Consider the following 17,175-nt stretch of genomic DNA (forward strand, 5'->3'; position numbering starts at 1 on the left):
ATCCTGCTTCCAGCATCCCATCATGATGTTACAGATGGTGGACGGGCAATGGTCGGGGCGTTGGAGGATTATGCCTTCGTTTAGAAATTTGACAACCTTCCAAGCATTAAAAAAAAAACAACAACAAAAAAAAAAACCCAGAAAATAGATTAAAAATTTTTAGGAATAGAAATTAAAATTAACGTAAAAAAGTATTTCAAATTTTGTGAAAAGTTTAAAATCGTAAAACTTCCTCAACAATCCAAATAAGAAAAATGGTATATATCTATAATATAAAGCTGAATGTGTGTGCGTGTGTGTGTGTGTGTGTGTGTGTATGTGTGTGTGTGTGCATCTGGTCACGAATAGGCTCCTATATGGTTGATTATTTAAAAAACAAAACAAAACAAAGTTTAACAAGTTTTTTTTTTTTAATATAGATCCACAGAACATTGTGATAAGTGTTTCAGTGTGAACAGGTATGGTGTAATAAATTATGGGATTTATCTATTTTATTTTTAATTTCATCATATTTTGCTTTGATTTTGATACTCCCAAATTCGAAGCTATCTCTTTACAACCCTTCCTTTTCATAATCTATCATACTTTCATAAATCAGAGTCCATTTTATGTAGGCTGTTTTTGAACCCAGTCAACGACGGGTGCTTTTGCTAATATATATATATATATATATATATATATATATATATATATATATATATATATATATATATATATATATATATAATTATTATTATTATTGCTATAATAATTTTTAAATACCTACAAACAATAGTCTGTCATCCTTTTGGGAACCATCAATGCAGGGTAACACAATTATTGCTGGTAGGGGAAATCCGGTCACGAAGCCATCTCTGACTCCATTAGCAAGGCTCTAACCTCACGGCCAACCTCAACCACGAGAAATATCGTTGAAATTTAAACATTTTTTTTAAATGTCGTAATATTCGTCCAGAGTTGTTTAATGGTAATAAAATACGGCATAATCACGTTGACACATCGCTTCCCGGTGGATCACCGAAGTTAAGCAACATTGAGCTTGGTCAGTATTAAATGGGTGACCATTGTGGACTTCCAGGTGTTGTATGTGCTCTCCGCTTATCTCGGCATTGTTTCCAGTCGTCCTGGTCTTCTTGCCACTGGACACAAACATTGTCGATTCAGGAAAGGTGTGATTGCGCCACCCTTGCCTCAAAATTGCACGCGCAATTGCCCCCTACAGGGGTATCCTTTGTCTTTCGAGATTGAACGGAGGTATCGATCGATCGAATGACCATAACATCATGATCTGCGCATGTGAGCTTAAGTGATTGACTTTCATTCAACTATAAAATGCTAAACAATAAGAACCGACTTCTTAAAGGGCTGACATTATTATTACTATAATAATAATAATAATAATAATAATAATAATAATAATAATAATAATATATATATATATATATATATATCCACTTAATTTGTGACTCCGTTTTGAAAATTAAATATGTTTTTAACTCTTGTTAAAGTCTTCTTTTTAACATGTTTTATTAATTCTTTGTTCTGATTAAGAGAAGCAATTATAAGGAAAGAGAGGGGGAAAATAATTAAAGTTAGATTAGAACTTTATTACATTATCATGTCAATAAGGATGGAGGTGATTACAATGAGTGAAAAGGGAATGAGGGGGGACCTCTTTAGGCCATGGCATTTCAAAGTAAAATGCTTCTCATCAGAAGAGTAGAAAAACTAGTATTATACAAGGATAAGGGCAAGAGACGATAACACAGATTTAAATACATTTAAAGTTAGAAATCGGAAAGTTCAGGACATGAAGTAATGGAAGGGGAGGGGGTAGGATCATATGAGTGATTCCAAAGGCGAAATGCCATGGCCTAAAGATAAAATAACAGTAAAAAAAAAAATGCAATCATTTGACCTGCCTCGCACCGACCTGTGACCTTTCGTCTCAGAGGAGATGCAATTTGAAAAAATGGGGACAAACGGACAGACAGATACACAGACCTAGTGTTGTTTATGAATTATATTTATTTTTTATCAATTTGGTGTTATTTTTGGTGATGGCATTGTGATGAGGAAAAAAAACATTTTACGATTTTTTTATCTTTCTGTTTTTTTACTGGGCCAACTTTTTTTTTTACACAAGAATCACCACTTATCAAGGCTTGGAAGCCACTCGAGCATATGGGTCAATGAGTATACATTAATCAATGTGATTATAGCGTAGTAAACATAAGTAGTGGGAATTTTGTAAATTGGATTACTTAGGGGGACGGTTCATCAAGAACTTGTTTACATTGGACTTGAAGATAATCAAATTGTAGTCAGCTGGAAAGCAGGCAATCGGAATATTGCCTGCTTTCCAGCTAACTAGGCGTGCAGTTCTAAGAAAGAAGCTTTGTTCATGGAATCTACATTTAGGTTTAGGCACAGATAAAGAGTGGGGGAAATTAGTGATAGTGGTTTTGGCTAGACGAGTGTTTTTCGTGAAAGTTTGGCGAGGGGGGGGGGCCATACCTATCGAATATCAGACATTGACCCCCGCTATTTTAAGAGGTTCCAATCGAGAAATCTTTTAAAGACTCTAAACATCGTTAAGTGCAATTGTTTGTATCTTGCGCTTGATTCACAGGGTATATTCTCTCTATATTAGCCAGGTAGTTTTTAAAATTCCTTTTCATGAGCACGTTGGTCCTGTGATTACTGGAATGATAGAGATCTTCCAAAGATTCCAGTCGTATATAAGACCTTGACATTTATCTATCTTTCCCCTCTCATTTCCGTTTAAGCCAGTAAAACTAAGTAGACTCACTTCATCTAGGGTTGCTACTTTCCCTTTTTTATCTCATATCACTATAGTGTTTGTATTTTTTTTGTTTTGTTTTTTTACGTTTAACCCTATCGATGAAAAAGTGATGATATTTTAAAGTTAGGTTTTTTATATTGTATTTTCGAGTCTACAGTTTGTTTTTATATGGACTAATGGAACCAAGGAAGAAATGAGTAGTTCTGCTTATTTTCTGGCTAATTTCTGTGGTGTGCTGTCTTAATACTTAATATGGGCGCATTTCAATGTCCGCTTTTTTTGGGTTTATAGTAGACCATAAAGCTTGGTGAATTTTGGGGTGATGCCTCATTAAGCCAGGGAGAGTGAGTCAACAAAATCTTTCTAACTTTGCGTTTCAGCATTTGCTATTGGGTGGGGTTATGGTTAGGGTTCAATGATCTGCAGGAATATTTTGGTGATCAAGTCATCAGTAAAAGGTTAGAAAGTGCAATCCTAAATATGCTTCCCACTCCAATGAACTTAACACGCCATATTTTTATCTTGAGATTATCTCAAAGACAATGTCTATTAAACAATTCGCAGACTATTCCGAAACGGAATTTCAAATCAAGAAAAGTGTCTGTAAGAGTTATTGACAATTTTTCACATTGCATTGAGAGGTTATTATCATAGGTGGCATTTTTGCACCCTGTATGGGAATTTTTTGCGTTTGAAGTATTGTGTGTACTAGAGTATTTGCTATTGGGTGGAATAAGGAGGAGCTTGATTTTATTTTGGTATTCATGCGGAAATATTAAAATAGACACCAAATTCAGAACACTTCGAACGTATGTATGGTCTGTTCTATTATACGGTTGTGAGCAATGGACACTCACCAACAGCAGGAGAAAAATACTAGAGGCAACTGAATGTTGAAGATATCCTAGACATAAAAAATATAAACCGTGAGTATTAGAAATGAAAATAAAAACACAGAAATGTCTAATAAGAACACTACGAAAAAGACAAATGAGATTCATGGGCCATGTCTACAGAAAAGCAAAATAATACAGATTAGCTTGACAGCTAAGATCATTGGTAGAAGAAGTAGAAGACGACAGAGAGAAACATTAAATACTTGGGCAACATAAAAAATGATGAGCAACAATGAATTCATGAATGCCTCGAGAGAGAGAGAGAGAGAGAGAGAGAGAGAGAGAGAGGGAGAGAGAGAGAGAGAGAGAGAGAGAGATGGAAAGCCATAGCCGTAAATACCTGTTGGTTCATGTGGAAACCCGATGACAACGTCGCCTTCTTTATTAGCATGCCTGATATGGATGTTCTTGTTATGGGCAAGCTCTCTGATGAAGTGAGACACAAGGTCATTTTATGTGGAGAAAATTTGCCTCCTCTAAAATGAGCAATGTAGATTGGAGAAAAAAATAAAAATTGCCTCTGCCTAAAAGAACTTCTCCACTGGCCGTGGACAAGATGAACTAAGTGTAACACCTGAACAGATAATACACTTTGTTACTAGCATAACGAGTAAAAAAAAACCCAAAAACGTTATATGTGTACTTACTTCTTCGTTCGAATGACCATAATAAGGTTGTTTTCCGTAACTGAATATTTCCCACAGGACGACACCGTACGCCCACACGTCCGATTCCGAAGTAAAACGTCCATATTTAACGCTCTCTGGTGACATCCAACGAACTGGCAACATCCGAGAACCACCGATCTTCAATAAGAAAAAATACAGATAAAATATTAGGTCGGTGCATATGCCAAACGAGATTCCCCATAAGATTGAGAACAAAATTCCACCACTTACAAAGATTTAAAGTTAAGGATTAATTGGGATTATTATTAAATGCATTACAAGACAACTTTTAATTTAGAAGTGTTCTCGGAAACTACTGAGCCAATCTGACTGGAATTTTTTATAGACCTTTCTTATGATAAAGTGCAGCGTACTAAGTATTATGGTATCCATTCGATGCAAAGATAAGAGTTAATTGGGAATAGTATATAATGAATGACATTTCTAGCTCATCTTTCGGGCTGGATGTGTTTTTTTTTTTTTTAATTTGCCACATATATGACAAGTAATAGTTAATCTACACTATTTTTACATAAAATTAGGTCGATTCCAAAGTTTTTGACGATTTAAAATTTCATCTTGCAAATGAAAAATTATGATTTGAAAATCTTTATTCATAACAATGCCCTTTGCTTTCTATAATTTGATTTCATCTGTCAACGAGCTTATAAATGCATCGCTTTAGATGGGATATGAATCTAAATTGTGTTCAATCTCTTTTCGTGATGTTAACCCAACGCCATCTAAATGGTTTTTGTTATCCTCAAAATAAGTGATAATCCGAGGAGAATATGCAGGTTAGGACAAGATTTCCCAAACAAATTCTCCTAGGAGATATTTGGTAAGTAGTGCTGTGTGAAAACGATCATTATCATGATGGATAATAGGTCTCTTGACTAAAGAAAGTCGCTCTCGGATGAATATGGATGAGAATATTGCAAAAATATTATGAACGATGTTTTAATAATCTGAAAGAAAAAGTTATAAATGAATAATGGTGATATGTTTAAATAATAACAATATGCATAAAATTAATTATAATTGCTTTAAATGCGAATTCTATAAACCGGCACAAATTATTACAACGACCTGATTAATTCCCTAAGTTCAACATAAAAGATTCCCGAGTTAGACAAGACGCACCTGAAGAAGGTTAGTCATTACATCGGCTGAAATGTTGTGAAAATAATATCCAAGACGAAAACACCAGTGCCGGGTTCGAATCTCCCGATCGGTAGTAATCGTGTCACTATGCACTGATGTTTCCTGAAAGGCTGAAACACTAGTGTCAGTAGGTATTAAAAACATTATTATTGTAATAATTATGTCAGCCCCTTTAAGAAACTCGGTTTCTTACTGTTGAGCAATTTAAAGTTGAAATAGAAAGTCGGTCATCTAAACTCGCAGTGTAGATCATGATGTTATAATCATTAGAGCGCTGTGGCCAGCTGTTGCAACATTTCAAAAATAAATGTTAAAATTTCAACGATATTTCTCGCGGTTGAAGTTGGCGGCGAGGTTTGTTCCTTGCTAATGCATTCAGAGATGGCTTCGTGGTTGGGTTCGAATCTTCCGACTGGTAGTAATCGTGTCACCCCGATGATTCCCGAAAGGATGAAACACCAGTGCCTGTAGGTATTAAAACAATACTATTGTAATAATTATATATATATATATATATATATATATATATATATATGATGAATGCAACGTCTTGTCAGACGAGTGCCACTCCCTCAGACATTCAAAATCCATGAGCCCAAATGCCTGAGGGAGTATCCATACAAATATGATGTTACAGAGTCTTAGCTTTGTACGACAGCTAAGTCTCTCTCTCGGTTCAAAATGTTGAGATCCAGCAACAAGCAAGAGCAAGATAGCCAGCAACAAATTAAACTGCAGACCAGCTTAATGCGGGTACTGGTCTCCCGCTTTATGTTTTTTTTTAAATCAGAGATTTGTTTCTCCTAGAAAGGTTGCCTTCACCACGGCTTACGGGAGCCCTCTCCACCCCAATACACACACACACACACACACACACACACACACACACACACACACACACAAATATACACGGTGCTAGTTGGCCGTTGACCCAGAAAAAGAGTTCATTCGCCCTTTGGAAGGTCTTGTTTTTAATCCTCCAGGGAGACTAGCCGCCCTCCTACCCAAACAAGTCTGGTGGGGGAACCAGTTTAGTCGCCGGTGACCCGACCATGAGGCAGGTAGTACTGGGTTACATGGTACCAGTAGCATAGGACATGACCTGACACCATATATATATATATATATGCCTTCCTGCAGAGACTTTATCGATAGTATATTGTAGCCTACATTGCCCTGAAGAGAATTTACTGTCTATTTTATAAAATCATCTTTTTTATATATAATGTTTTGCATTTAAGATTAAGATTCGAAAGTAAAGTATCATGGTTCAATTGTGCTCTAAACAGAAACATTCATTTGGAACGCACCCTGTCTTATCAAAGAGCCTACCGTTGATTTCATCAAAGTATTTTTGTACAATGGTTTGAATTAAGGTTTCAAATGCAAAAGTCAAGTATCATGGTTGAATTGTGTTCTAAACAGAAACATTCATTTCGAACGAGCTTCTGTCTTATCAAAGAGCTAAATTTCTCACATGCACTTGTGATGTTAGGCTTTGTTTAATGTCCCACTGCTTCTTCTTTAATCGGATTTTTTCGATTATCGATAAACGATTTTCGATACTTATCAGAGGCATTTCGATACAAAACCTTCGTAAAAACACTTCTGTACACATAGAGTATACTTGTGTGAAATTTTATAAAAATCAGCCCAGCCGTTAAGGAATCCATAAGGAACGAACACACACAGAGGCATAATGCCATTTATATATGAGTAGAGATAGACGGTTTATAAATTTAAAATTGCGTTTGGAACAGGTTTCAGAAGTACAACGCTTTTTTTTTTTTTTTTTATACACGTTGCGAAATATTAAATAGACTGGTGTGGCGCAAATAAATAATTCCCATCCCCTTAAAAACAACTACATATAACACATCCGATTATAAAACATTATCGACCAATGGAATACATAATTCAGGACGAGGTAAATTCAAAAACAAAATCACCAAAAGTTTTGGAGGAAATTCCATTGGAATATATTTAAAAAGAAATTATTGTCTATATCTGAACATGTTCATATCCACAGATGGTCGCTTCTGTTGGAGCGATCTAATTCAGAGGGGAAAATTTTCCAGTTTTTAAGCATAGTCTAAAATGTTTAACTAAAGGATTTACAGCCAAGGGAAGTAACTCTAAAATTACAAAACATCAAAATTGTGAGGCCTCGTTTCCTGGCGGGTACATGGAAAAAGAATTAAGTTTAAAGTCTAACGAACATATGATACTACGTATCTATCTATCTATCTATCTATCTATCTATCTATCTATCTAAAACCGAATACAAATTTAAACGGTTTTATCTCGTTGTTGTTGTTTGTTATTATTATTATTATTATTATTATTATTATTATTATTATTATTATTATTATTTTTATTTTTTTTTTTTTCCCAATGACTATTATATGCGAAGGAGTTAAAACGAAGCAGGAAGATTTGGCGTTGTTCAGGATTGAATAAGCGATTCTATATATTTTTGGCCACAAGGTGAGTTGCATGTGGAAACCCACAGTTCACATCTATGATCACTTTGAAAAATAGAAAAATAGCCATGAACGCACCCGCTGGCATTCACCGATAAAGGCGCGTCAGACGGTGGAAAATAAACACAAAAACCTTTAGATGGTGGTGGGGGTGAGGGATAATGGTTGGGAGCATGGTGCCACGAATTACCGACTCTTCTCTCTTTCCCTTTCGACTACGGGTTAAATAGTATAACTACTTGTAGTATTATTCTCATTTATTATTTTTTATTTATTTTTTATCCAGGCAATCCACGATGCCACTTTATGTAAGGAGCTAACCCCCCCCCCCAAAAAAAAAATCAAAAAACAAAAACAAATAAATAAGCAACAACAACAACAACAACAACAACAACAACAACAACAAAAACACCTCAAGGTCAAAACCTAGCACATACTAAATTTTATATGGATTGATTCCAACGCAGAAAACAACAATTCTCACCCCTTTGTCAGAAACACAGCTCATGTGAGGACTAAAGTACCAGTTAAGTGAAGCAGAGTTACGAGGTGGGTGTAAACCGATGTCGCAATGGGGCTTTGGATTTCAACAGATTTTGGAAACTTGTGTTGATGTCGAAAATTTAGTCGATCCGCACCAAAAATAGTTTGGGACCCCATCGAGACGTGTTAACGTCGAAACTTAGCTCGATCCGCATAGACTCCCCAGAGTTTATATATATATATATATATATATATATATATATATATATATATACTAGCGGGCCGCCCGGCATTGACTGGTCGTAAAATACGCTTAATTATGATATTTTAATTAATGCAGATTTTGTATTTTTTATTATATCAAATTGAATCCAATATAAAGTAATGATTAAAAAAAAATGACTCGTGCGTCATCACCGAGAATCGAAACTAGAACATTTAGCTTTATGATTTACTTTTTTCCTTTAATGTTAATGACTGTACTATGAAGACATGTTTACTGCGAGGCTAAAAATTAAAACATTTTAATTTTTAAACTTTTACGTCGTTTGACCTTCACCTGACATATTTCATTCTTTTAAATTTCACACTTTTGCACAGATTTCCCCCCGCTAAAACCAAATATAAAATTTCGCATGGGTTCGAATACCTTATAGATGAAGTTACATGTCTGTAGACCAAAGACTGACAGAGGAGTTTGGTAGGTAAAATTTTTAAACAAATACATATACGCATACATAAATATATATAGAAAGATGTTTGTGTTTATTATAAGTTTTTTACGCAAATATTTCGCAAGTATAAATCATGTAAAATATCTGCATGGATATAATTACACGTAGTAGTTAACTAAAGATGATCATCCCATAAGACAAATGAAAAAAAAAACAAACAAAAAAAACTTACCAAAAAAATACTAATAGGGAATTAATGTATAAAAGAATATGTAAATTAGCTAGATCTTTTTCATATAAATACAAATCAACGACCCATATAACAAAGTTGTGTTTTCTCTTTAAATAAATAGAAAAAAGGTGTTTTCATATGAATGCACAATTAATACACAAAAAACCTGAATTTATAGGAGCACACACACACACACACACACGTATATATATATATATTTTTGTGGAAATATTCTTTATTCGTTTATATTTCATTTGTCTAAATACCAATCCTTATTTAAGAAGCTCAATGTAATTACAGAGCAATATAGTCAATAAATGACAAAAGTCTATATTCCAATTTTAATGATGTTGACCATCTTACAAGTTATTCTTTTAATTCAGTTGACACTTACAATTCTTGACAGTATCTGTTTTGTAGCACAAAATCAATAATTATATCAATCAGTGGATCTATTTTGTCCTTAACTCATCAGAAATAGCAACAATCAATCCACCACAATGGAAATAAAATACGTTTGGACATGATTAAAAAGTCTTAAAATTAGAAGGGAAGCTGAAAATACCTTATAGTTTTCATACATTACGCCATTTTGAATTTAGAAATAAAGTCGATTAAACCTACATATACTTATTAACAAATTCCATTAATTCAGGTATATTCTGCCAAAAACGTTCTATTTATTTATTAGTAAATTTATATATATATATATATATATATATATATATATATATATATATATATAATTATTTTTTTACTATAATAATTAAATACCTACAGACACTAGTGTTTCATCCTTTCGGGATTCTTCAGTGCAGGGTGTCACGATTACTACCAGTCGAACGATTCGAACCCCGCGACACGAGACATCTCTGGCTCGATTAGCGGAGGCCGTATCCATTCGGCTACCATTAACCGCGTGAAATAGCGTTGAATTTTAAACATTTTAATTTAAATGTTCTTTACGTCAGGCAGACAGTGATCAAATCGTTATACGATGATCTACGCATAAGAGCTAAATTGACCGACTCTTAATTCAACTGAAAGTGCTCAACGATAAAAAACGAATTTCTTAAAGGGGCTGTCATAATTATTTTTTTACTAGGACAACAAAGGATGAAATGAAGACACAAAACTATATATAGGTAGATTTATTGAATAATAGAATACAGGCAAAATTTGTGAGATAGAAGGGACTCTTTACGCCAGGGCATTTCGAAGCCTATTGCTTCTCATCAGAAGAGTAGAGAAGGTGCTAGGTAGCATGGGGGAGATGCAGCGTCTAGCGTAAGGTTCGTTAGGGATGAAAAAGATTAAGAGGGAATATAGAGTGTTGGGGAAGCTTTAATGAATTATAAATAAATAAGCAGAAGCTTATTATATATAGTATGATATATAAGATTATATATGGTCTTTAACATAGTACTGAGATTAAGGGGTGTATGTATTATGGTTAAATAAGGGGTGTATTGTTGCTTTGTGGTAATTTATTTTAACGGTTTATGGGGTGTCTATTTTCTATGGAGTAGGTAATTTTTGATTAATTTGGGGGTGTTATGTAAGGTTGTAAAACTAAAAGGTAATATGCTGCAATATATTTATAAGTTAGTACTTATCCGGATAAGTCTTGAATATATATATATATATATATATATATATATATATATATATATATATATATATATATATATATAGTTTTAAAAATGTATATGATAATCAAACTACACACAACGGATCATGTTTTTTATAATTGCCATATACATAACAAGGATGAAAAATGCACCACGTGGTCGAGAGAAGAAACCAATTCGATGTCGAAGAAAATGGACATGAAAGTCGGGGACGAGGATGGGCGGGCCGTGGCTGGCATGTGGTCGGAGGAAAGAGAAACGCGAGGAAGGCTAGATGGACAAGTGGCAGCGAGAGACATTTTAAGTTGTGTCGAGACGGGAGAGAAATGTGTAATAAAACGTTTGTTAAAAATGAAAAATTGCCGACCCTTATTTTTTTTCTTTCTTTCTTTTGTTTGTTTGTATCGTCACAATACTTACTACCTAGCTCTACTTACAAATTAAACACAGTCGAAGTAATGAAAAAGGTACATAACATTTTATGTGGATAGATGAAATAATACATATATATGTGAATGACTATATATATATATATATATATATATATATGTGTGTGAATGACTATATATATATGTATATATATATGAATGACTATATATATGTGAGTGACTATATATATATATATATATATATATATATATATATATGTGTGTGTGTGTGTGTGTGTGTGTATTAGTCGAACAGAAGTTGTTCACGCGAACATGTCTATTCGCGTGCATAACTTTTGTTCGGCTAATTTTACAGAGTTTGAAATCAATACTCATGCGTCATGGCAATACTTTTTAAATTTTATTTTCCTCGTATACATATTTCCTTTCATTTATTAGCCAATATTTTATTTTTAGTTTTAAGTACATCCACACGAATGACAGCTTGTCACTGCTATCACACGAGGGCAACATATATTGGAGTGGGGAGCCTTAAGGATGCATTAAAATAAAGAAAAAGAGAGAAAGACATATGTGAACAAAAATAGATAATCAGGTAGATATGAACTGAGCTACTAAGAATTTAGACAGACACGGAAAGATCGATTGATAATTAGACAGGTGCGAGGTGGCTATTTACTTCCCTTCCACCAGAGCAAAATGTGGCACGAAGCTGAAAAGTGGATGGGGAATCAAGACAGCATTCCTAACGACGTGGTACTCTGACTTATTAAAAATTGCCTTCGGCCATCAGCATTCCCCGGTTTGAAATAAACTAGCTCCTTTCCAAAGAATGAGAAGCATGTATTGGAAAGCCAAGCTTCCTCGGACAGTCGAGGACTATACGTCAGTCTGACATATGAGAGACTACCTAAATAGCTCGATTTTTGCTAGACTGAGTGTCGAAAACGCATCCTCAACTGGTTTCTTCCAGTCAAGAGTTCCTGAGAAAAAGAAACTGCATCCGAGAGGGATGGAAATTACGATATATATACATCTCTCTCTCTCTCTCTCTCTCTCTCTCTCTATATATATATATATATATATATATATATATACATATATATATATATATATATATATATATATATTGCAATCACGTAAGACAGACTTATTAAAAGTAAAATACGTCAAATATGTTTAAAAAATAGGGGAAAATGAGGAAAGAAAAATAAAGAGGAGAGTCAGCTGACCGGTTTCGCCCTCGCTTTTTCAAAGTTGTATTGAGGGATTTACGAATAAAAAGGAAAAATTAAAAATATGTACACTATTAAAATACAGCGTTCTGTTCATGGATGAAAAAAGACAAAAATACAAGGAAGCGATTAAAATAGAGCAACGTTATGATATTTTCGAAGATCCTAGAGGTTAATCACGTACAAAACTAAGAGATATTCCCTCTGTTTACAGAGAGAAGACTTCCTCAACCGAACATGAATAGTTTCCAAGATCTTAAGATGGAATGTGCAGTGAACACAACTCAGAATTGAAAAGGAGTTCGTAATAAAGCTTGCTGTTCATGGTGGGTTTTTAATGAGATGGTCAATTATTGAAGACCCGTACGCATTGGCAAGAACGTCCGTTGCTCGGTATGTCCCGTTTCTGATTTTGCTGGGTACTGGCTATTAGACTCTTCCATCCAATCTCAACGTTGTTCGACCTACGTAGCTGGCACTACAACTACACTTAAAATTGTAAATTGCATTATTATTAGGATGCGGGGGGGGGGGTAAAGCATCTTTTCAAGAGGATGCCATTAAGGTTTTCGTAGAGAACCCAACGCCTACATTTGAAGCAAAATGGCATTTATGAACCATTAAGCTGATTTGTTTGGCGAATTTCTCATTTACTGTCCCCAACCACGGTAAACGAAGATATATTGCACGTTTAGTCACCATTTTAACTTTAATTTCTGAAAACTCAGTTATTTTTCGTTGCATAATTGACCTAATCACAAGAGGCTATTCATTATTGGATAGAGTATCAGTAATCATTTTAAATTCCTCATCCAATTTTGATTTTGAAAAAATCATCAGGGCACGATGTGTTAGGGTCCAAATTAAATTGATCTTACGTTTTTGGGAGCAAAATGAATCACAGCGTGTATACAGTCCCGTAAATGTAGATTTTCGGTATATTTATGTAAGGTAACTAAATGGTGTTTTTGTTACTAATGCACTAAGGAAAGCTATGGACGAGTTACACTCTCCTTCATAAGTATACTGTAGCGCGAGATGCATTCTATTAAGTAGGGAGAAAAAATTACTTGCCTCCGTTTGATTATTAAAGAGACAAAATGTGTCCATATACCGTAAATGGAGTAAAGTAATGGTTTCATTGATCCAAAAAGTAATTGCTCTTCATGGAAACTTACAGAAATATTTGCCATTATCATTCTTCTATTTACCGATACATTACATCGTTGAAACTGAATTCAACAGATGTAATGGCAAATTTAATCAGCTCAACAAATATGCCGGGTTCTGTTTAATAAAGCTCATTCTACCAACTGAATATGGTCGAACGAATTGATCGAAATATCTTGGTTCAACTTTAATGATGCGTTTGTGATCTTATTTCTACTAGCGTATTGCTGTGCGTATTCACATTTTCATAAACTAATTTTCCATGAGACATATGAAAACATATAGATAGATATACAAATATACACGGAAATATAGACACATTAATGTGAACTGAGCTAGACACTTAGATTGCACGATATGTAATATGTATGTTAGTTAAGTTACATATACTCTTCCGTGTTTCCGTGTTTTATTCCTGGAATGATTTTATCCTGACGATTTGCTACGGGACGAAATGCAAAAGATTCTGCTTAGCTTACTTGCTATATATTTTCATAACTAGAAGGCTAATCTGCTTGCCCGTCAGTTTGCCTCCAACCCTACTTTGAACCCAGCAAATCACTTCCTCCTAGATTTACCTCTGCAGACAGAAACCACACTAGATGATATGAAAACCACCCCGTTCTCAATTATATGATATCATAAAAGATCTAGACACCTCAAAAGATGTGCACCTCGTCTCTTCCCTGCTGTACTATTAAAAAAAGCTACGCCGATGTTGCTTCTGTTCTCTAAACTTTTCAACAAATGTCTTTTTTTTTTTTTTACACAGTGATCACCACTTATCAAGGTCCGGAAGCCACTCAGGGATAAGGGTTATTGCAAGTACATTACGTTAGTGAGGAGATTTGATGAAGTGTTTAATTAGGGGGGGCGGTTCATTAGGAATTTGTTAACATTAGACTTGAAGACATCCAAGTTGTAGTCCGGAGGGAAGCAGGCAGACGGAACAGAGTTCCACAGGCGTGCAGTTCTAAGAAAGAAGCTTTGTTCATGAAATCCGCGTTTTGATTTAGGCACAGATATATAGTGGGGGAAATTTTTCACAGTGGATTAATGTCTTAATGAAACTTGCTTTTCTGACTGCTGGAAAACTGCTTCTGTAGTATCAGTTTACAAGAATTCTGACGAAAGAACTGACCCATTAAATTATCGCCCCATTAGCTTCTTCCCTCTTTTCGGCAAAATATTTGAGTCCATAATTAATAAAGCTCTAGTCCATCACCTCACAGCTGCTAAACTTCTGTCCAACCAACAATATGGATGTAGACAAGCCCGTTCTTCTGCAGACATCCTAACTGTAATCTCTGAACGTATATACCATGCACTGAATAAAGCAGGGAGGCTTGGGCAGTAGCCCTAGATATATCTAAGGACTTTGACAGGGTATGTCACGATGATTTCCTCATGAAAATCAAATACTTAACCTAATTAAATCCTTCTTAAATAATAGAAGAATCCAGGTGGTCTTCGATGGTCGTATGCCAGACAATAGGATATAAATGCGGGTGTGCCTCAGGGGTCAATCCTTGGACTTTAATTATTCTTGATATTCATAAATGACCTTCCTGATAAAATTGTCTCTGAGATGGGCATATTTGCTGACGACACCACGCTCTATAATATACATGAAAGGAAACCGAATGAACACGTATCCAAGGAAATAACAGAAATATAAGAGAAAAACCTCCAGTCTGTAGGAATGAGGACAAAAATGGATGGTCAATGCTTCCAAATCTAAGCTCCTTTCCTTTAATAACTACAAGAAACCTGCTCAACCACTACTAGCCATGCTAAATGATACAATACCTGAAAGTACTTTGTTCAAACTCCCCGGCTTAACATTCACGGGGAACGTGAATTGGAAAAGATACACTGAGGACATCGCTAAGGTAAAGAAAGTGGTCTCTCTCTTCCGTGCTAGAAAGTTACGCCTGAAATTGTCATATGCCTCTACATGGCCACCATTCGCCCATGTATAGAGTATTGTTGCAACATTTGGGCCGGTGCATCTGCTACTAGTCTCTCCCTCTTAGACAGAGTTCAAAAGGGAGTTGCTAACTTAATAAGTCCTTCATTATCAGGTAGGCTTCCACATCTGTCCCATCTACAAAATGTTGTTTCCCTCTGCCTGTTTTACAAGTATTTTAATGGTGGATGCTTTGACGAACTGCAAACCCTTGTGCTCCCTTGACATAAATACACTCGACAAACCCAACAAGAAGCAAGGTCCCCTCCTTACACAGCAGAAATCCCTAGATCTAAGAAAGTCTTCTACTCTAATAGTTTCCTTCCTAGGGATGCTAGACTTTGGAATTCCCTTCCGAGTTCCTGCTTCCCCAACTGTACTGACATGCAGAAGTTTAAGTATAATGTAAACGGACATCTTGCTGATCAACCCCCTACATAGTACCCCTACAAATTATGGCCCATATAGTAGCAAAGTGGCACTGCGCTTTGTTTGGAATGAAAATACAATAGAAGCATAAACGTAAATCCCAAATTGAATATTTTTTATATCTATCTATCTATCTATCTCTCTTTCTTTCTCTCCATATATATATATATATATATATATATATATATATAATATTACTTCCCTCATACTTTGAAGCATTCAAATTATGTGCTAACCACGAAAATTATAGCTAAGCTATATAAATGGTATTGAATTGTTTTCCTCTGAGAATAAGAGCCATTTTATGAAACTTCATGGAATAAGGAAATAATCATTCTCAGTCTGCATCCCTTGTATCGAATAATAAATATTGAAAATTCAAAGTTGCAAAATTTTAACCCCCTTCATATATTAATGTTCTCTCCAGAATATTGAGTATTTTCATCTGATTGTCTCATAAATATTAGTGTTAATATTTACATATCCACACTTCAAATTTTTCAAAATATTCGACAGTATATTCTGAACTCTCTCTCTCTCTCTCTCTCTCTCTCTCTCTCTCTCTCTCTCTCTATATATATATATATATATATATATATATATATATATATATATGTGTGTGTGTGTGTGTGTGTTTGTGCGCTCGCGTGCGTGTGTGCGTGTGTGTGTGTGTACAAACAATCTAGGCCTGAAGCTTTTCCGCGTTGACTCGTTTGTAGACTACACCAAAAAACAAAAAGTCAATTTAAAATAACGATTCAAACAAAGGCGAATTTCACGAAACATGTCTGAGACGGAAATACAATATCAAATTCAGGATGGCGTAAGACAAGAACGGATATTCGTTAGATGCGCCCATTCAATCTCCGCGTTTATCGATATTAGAATGACTATTTCAAAACCCAAACTGCGGCTTTTGTTTATCTGACTTAAAAAATAAAGCACG

The 17,175-nt window shown here is 34.9% G+C and overlaps 1 protein-coding gene across 1 annotated transcript in view; it reads right to left on the minus strand.

Annotated features, from left to right (window-relative positions):
• The window catches only part of LOC145254794 (BDNF/NT-3 growth factors receptor-like), a 677,849-nt gene that overhangs the window by 14,639 nt on the left and 646,035 nt on the right, over positions 1-17,175 (minus strand). The window contains exons 8-9 of the mRNA XM_080113580.1: positions 4,350-4,508; positions 1-96 (exon numbers count right to left, since the gene is read on the minus strand). The exon at positions 1-96 is cut by the window's left edge and continues 163 nt beyond it. Coding sequence (XP_079969706.1) covers positions 1-96; positions 4,350-4,508 — 255 coding nt within the window. The remainder of the gene's footprint in view (positions 97-4,349; positions 4,509-17,175) is intronic.

This window comes from Euprymna scolopes, chromosome 30, assembly GCF_053919585.1.
Source record: "Euprymna scolopes isolate OS-2025 chromosome 30, ASM5391958v1, whole genome shotgun sequence".
Lineage (NCBI taxonomy): Eukaryota > Metazoa > Mollusca > Cephalopoda > Sepiida > Sepiolidae > Euprymna > Euprymna scolopes.